Source organism: Aureococcus anophagefferens (assembly GCF_000186865.1).
Source record: "Aureococcus anophagefferens unplaced genomic scaffold AURANscaffold_128, whole genome shotgun sequence".
Classification (NCBI taxonomy): domain Eukaryota; class Pelagophyceae; order Pelagomonadales; family Pelagomonadaceae; genus Aureococcus; species Aureococcus anophagefferens.
This window is the reverse complement of record NW_008705676.1, coordinates 11210-15702: the sequence shown is the minus strand read 5'-3', so window position 1 is coordinate 15702 and position 4493 is coordinate 11210. Positions and strand designations below refer to the sequence as shown.

At 72.4% G+C, this 4493-nt stretch overlaps 1 protein-coding gene across 1 annotated transcript; it reads left to right on the top strand.

Moving 5' to 3' along the window:
* Nucleotides 1-3950: 3950 nt before the first annotated feature.
* AURANDRAFT_34688 (hypothetical protein) lies at nucleotides 3951-4385 on the top strand (the record flags this gene model as incomplete). The annotated part of the gene is made up of 1 exon (XM_009044089.1): nucleotides 3951-4385. One exon carries the CDS (start codon nucleotides 3951-3953, stop codon nucleotides 4383-4385), a length of 435 nt encoding a protein of 144 aa, XP_009042337.1.
* Between the last annotated feature and the right edge of the window lie 108 nt (nucleotides 4386-4493).

Here is a 4493-nt window from a genome sequence, read left to right as displayed (position 1 = left end):
GCGCGCGCCGCCCGCGCCGGCCTCGTCGTGCTGGATCGCGTCGTGGAACGCGTCGGTGTCGCACGAGTCCGCGCGGCTCGGCGGCTCCTCGGGCGCCGGCGTCGGCGACTCGACCTCGCGGCGGCGGCGGGCGCGCCCGCGGCGGCCGACGCGGCGCCGCCGGCGGCCGATCGTCGCCTCCCTGGCCGCGGCAGCCGCGGATGTCCCCGACGTCGGCGTCTGCTGGACACGAAACCAGGTAGCGCCAAACCCAAACCTCGACGACTGGAAGGAGCTCTTCGTGTCCGCGGCGTCGCTGCGCCTCAGCGCGCCGGGCGACGGCGTCGGCACGTGCCTCTTCACGGAGGTGGAGAAAAGTGTTGTCGACGACGCCATGGCCGCCTGCGACGCGGCGCTCGGCGGCCACGTGGGAACCGCGCCGCTCTTCGACGTCGTGCTGCGCGCCTCCACCGCGGAGGACGCGCTCGAGGGCGTCCGACGCGCCGCGCCGCTCGACCGCGTCATCCGGAGCCGCCTCGGGCGGCTCCACCACCTCCTGCGGTAGCCCTTTGCGAACACGCTCTTCGTCGACGACGACACGGCGTTCTGCGGCGGCGGCAACGGCGAGAGCCTGCTGGGCGCGCTGGAGGCGTTCCGCGACGCGGCGCCCGACGTGCGCTTCGCGAGCAAGCACGCGTCGGCGGCGCTCACGAAGCGCAAGCTCGCCGCCGCGTCCGTCTCCGGCGCGGCGGCGCTCCAGTGCGCGGCCGTGCGGTGCCCGCGCGACTGCCCGGCGTACGGCGAAGCGTCCTACGCGTCGCCCGCGTGGTACCGCGACGCCTGCGGCCGCTGCCGCGTGCGCTGCGGCGACGACCTCGTCGCCGACGTGCTGCGGGAGGAGGCGAAAGCGACCGTCGCCGACCCGGGCTGCGTGGCCTTCGCGGGCTCGTCGGACAACCTGCAGGGCGGGGCCGTCTTCGTCAAGTCGACGGCCGCGGGAAACGCCTTCGTCCGCGACTGGATCACCGCCTACGCGGACCACTGGCTCGCGCCGAACGCGACGGAGGGCCACGGGCCCCGCTACGTCGGCATGGACCAGCGCGGACCGCCGGCGTCGGTGTCATCTCTCGAAACACACACACCGCGTCTTGTAGGCCGCCGCTGGCGAAGCTCATCCTGTCCCACTGCTGCAGTCGGCGCACGCGGCGGCGCTGGCGCAACTCGTCGGCGCCCGGCGAGGCGTGCCGGTCGCACGCGTGGCGCTACGGCGAGCTGCCCGCGGAGCTCAACGCGCGCTTCCCCTTCGGCGCGTGGGGCGCGCTGGGCGGCCGCGCCTTCGTGCTCCACCGCCACGGCCTCCCCGCGCTGCCCGGCGACGCCGACGCGCCCGGCGCGTGGCGGCCCTACGTCGAGCGCGTCTGCGCGTCCCTGAACGCCATGGCCGGTCCCCGGTCCGCGCAGCTCGCCGCCTGCGACGCCAACGCGAGCCTCTGCGAGCGCAAGGGCGCCGCGCGCCACGAGGCCGCGGGGCCGGCGTGGTGGGGCACGACCGGTTCGACCTGGAGCCTCGCGCGGCTCCTCCCCTGGTCCCCCAAGTGCCACTGCGACGTGCTCTGGGACGCCGTCGGCGACATCCGGCACCACGCGGCCCGCCACCTCATACCCTACTAACGTGTTTTTGTGATACGGGCCTCGAGCCGCCGTGCATCGATTGGCTGAAACCAAAAGGTCACTGCACCTTCAACGAGGCGTTTCAGATATCCGAGCTTTGGACAGCCGCTGGGCATGCCGCGGAGCTAAGGGCTGCCGCCCAGCGCGCGCCCGTGGCGCGTCCCTAGGCGCGCCCCCGCGGCGGCGACGCGCCCATGGGGTCGTCGCCGTCGAAGAAGTACGGCGCCGCGGAAGCGCCGGTCCAGCCGCCGCCCAAGGCCAACAAGAAGTACACGGCCAAGAAGGCCATCCGCGTGTCGTCGGCGCGCCTCGGCGCCGCGGTCTACGAGGAGCTCTACGAGGACGCCGACCCCGCCGAGGTCCTCGGCCGCGGGCGCCTCGGCGACGTGGCGCTCGCGCGCGGCCGGGGCGAGCGCGCGGGCGACGCGTTCGCGGTGCGGACGCTGACGACGACCAACAGCAGCATCGAGGACATGCGGCGCCAGATGGTCGTCTTCGAGAAGCTCCAGCGCGAGATCCACTGCGACTGGCTCGTGCCCATCGCGTCCTGCTGCCTCGGCCGCGGCGACGAGCCCCGCGCGCGCGTCGTCTTCAAACGGTGCGCCGGCGAGTTTTTGGAGGTTTTGTCGTCGGAGCCCCACCGGTCGACCTTCACGGAGGCCGCGGCGCGGGACGTCGTGCGCAAGCTCGCCACGGTGCTGCGACAATGCCACGAGGCGGGCTTCGCGCACCGGCAGGTGCGCGCGGAGCACGTGCTCGCGGCCGAGCGCGGCGGCGGGCCGCCGAGCCCGCGGTTGGGCGGCTGGGGCCTGGCGGCGCCGACGGACCCGGAGGCGGACGACGCGAACGTGCCCGACGCGCTGAACCTCGCGGCGGATTTGGTCTACTGCGCGCCGGAGCTCGCGGGCGGGTGCGGCCGCGACGACCACGACGCGCGGCGCCTGCGGACGCACGGCGGCCTCGACGTCTGGGCGCTGGGCGTCTTCTTCCACGTGCTCCTCTTCGGCAAGGGGCCCCTCTTCGACGTCGACGACGCGCGGTGCGAGGACCGCGCGGGCGTGGAGCGGCGCCTCGCGGAGGCGGCGCGGCGCGGCGGGTCGCTCTTCAGCGAGAACGTCGCGGGCCCAATCGCGGACCTCGTCTCCGACGAGGGCAAGCGCCTGTTGGCGGACATGCTCATCGTGGACCCGGACTACCGGCCGACCTGCGCCGCCCTGCTCGCGACGCCCTACCTCAAGGGGGAGACGCGCCTCCCGGCGGAGACGCTGTCGACCGCGCACGTCGCCGCGTTCGTCAAGCGGCGGAGGAAGAAGGCCGCCGCCGCGCCCCGGGTCGTCCAGGTCAAGGCCCGGGACCAGGAGACCAAGGAGGAAGCGCCCTAATGTTGTCTTTTCTTTTTTTGGCCGCGGCGACCGAGCTTCTCCCTTCTTTGTTACGCCGACGGCTCCGCGCGGGGTCGCCGCTTCTTCGCCGGCTCGGGCAGCGCGGGCTCGGGCGCGAGGACGGCCCAGCGGACGTCGTTGGGCAAGACCGTCTTCGAGATGGCGGGCATCGCCGCGGTGACGCGCATCGTCGGCGACGCCAACGAGACCTTCGACGGCATCGACGCCGACGCCAGCGGCAAGATCGACCGCGACGAGCTCGAGGCCTTTTTGCGCAAGGAGGGCTGCTGCGACGAGCAGCTCTCGCCCGAGGCGATGGCCAAGGCCGTCGAGGACATGGACGGCAACGGCAACGGCGAGATCACGCGCGAGGCCTTTGTCAAGTGGTACTCGACCTGCGAGGCCCAGGTCCTCGCGGAGACGCGGCGCTGCTGGGACATGTTCGATTTGAACGGCGACGGCCGCCTCGACGCGTCCGAGGTCGTCCACGTGCTCAAGCAGATGTCCGGGGACGACGACGTCGACGAGGACGGCGCCCTGAAAGCCATCGCGGAGATCAAGGACGGCGCGCGGGCGTCGGGCGTCGAGACGGCGGGCATCGAGCTCACGGACAAGGGCTCTTCCCTGCCCGCGTCGACGGACACCGTGGGCTTCGACGAGTTCAAGGCCTGGTTCGCCACGTCCGAGTTCTTCCAGGCCAAGTCGAGCCAGACCAAGGCCGTCGTCGAGGCCGCGGGCGACGAGGAGGACGGCGAGGGCCTGTCGCTGTCGTGGCCGGCGGACGCGAGCCCGTCCGGCAAGTTCTTCTTCGTCGCGTCGTTCCCGCTCGTGGCGCTCTTCAAGGGCTCCATGACCTGCCTCGGGCCCTACGCGCGCTTCGTCGTGTCCATCCTCTGGATCGGCATCTTCTCCTACTTCATGGTCGAGTGGGCGACGGTCGTCGGCGACACGCTCGGGATTCCCTCCGTCGTCATGGGGCTGACCTTCTTAGCGGCGGGCACGTCCGTGCCGGACCTGCTGTCGTCGGTCATCGTCGCGCGCCAGGGCCACGGCGACATGGCCGTGTCGTCGAGCGTGGGCTCGAACATCTTCGACGTGCTCTTCGGGCTCCCCGTGCCGTGGCTCTGCTACGCGATCTACCACGACGAGCCCGTGCTCGTCTGCGCGGGCAACCTGGCCATCTCCATCATGGTGCTGATCGGCATGATCTGCCTCGTCGTGGGCATGATCAACTACAACAAGTGGCGGATGACCAAGTCCATGGGCAACGCGATGTTCGTGTCCTACGGCTTCTTCGTCGCGCAGGACCTCATCCGCGTCTTCCTGCCCAACGTCTTCGGCGGCGACTGCTAGGCGGTCATGCGAAGACGAGGGGGCGCGGCGCTCCTGTGAGCCGCGCCCCCGCCTTTTTTGCGGCGCCGACGACGTCGCCGGCCGCCGCCGCGGTCCCCCGCCGCTTGC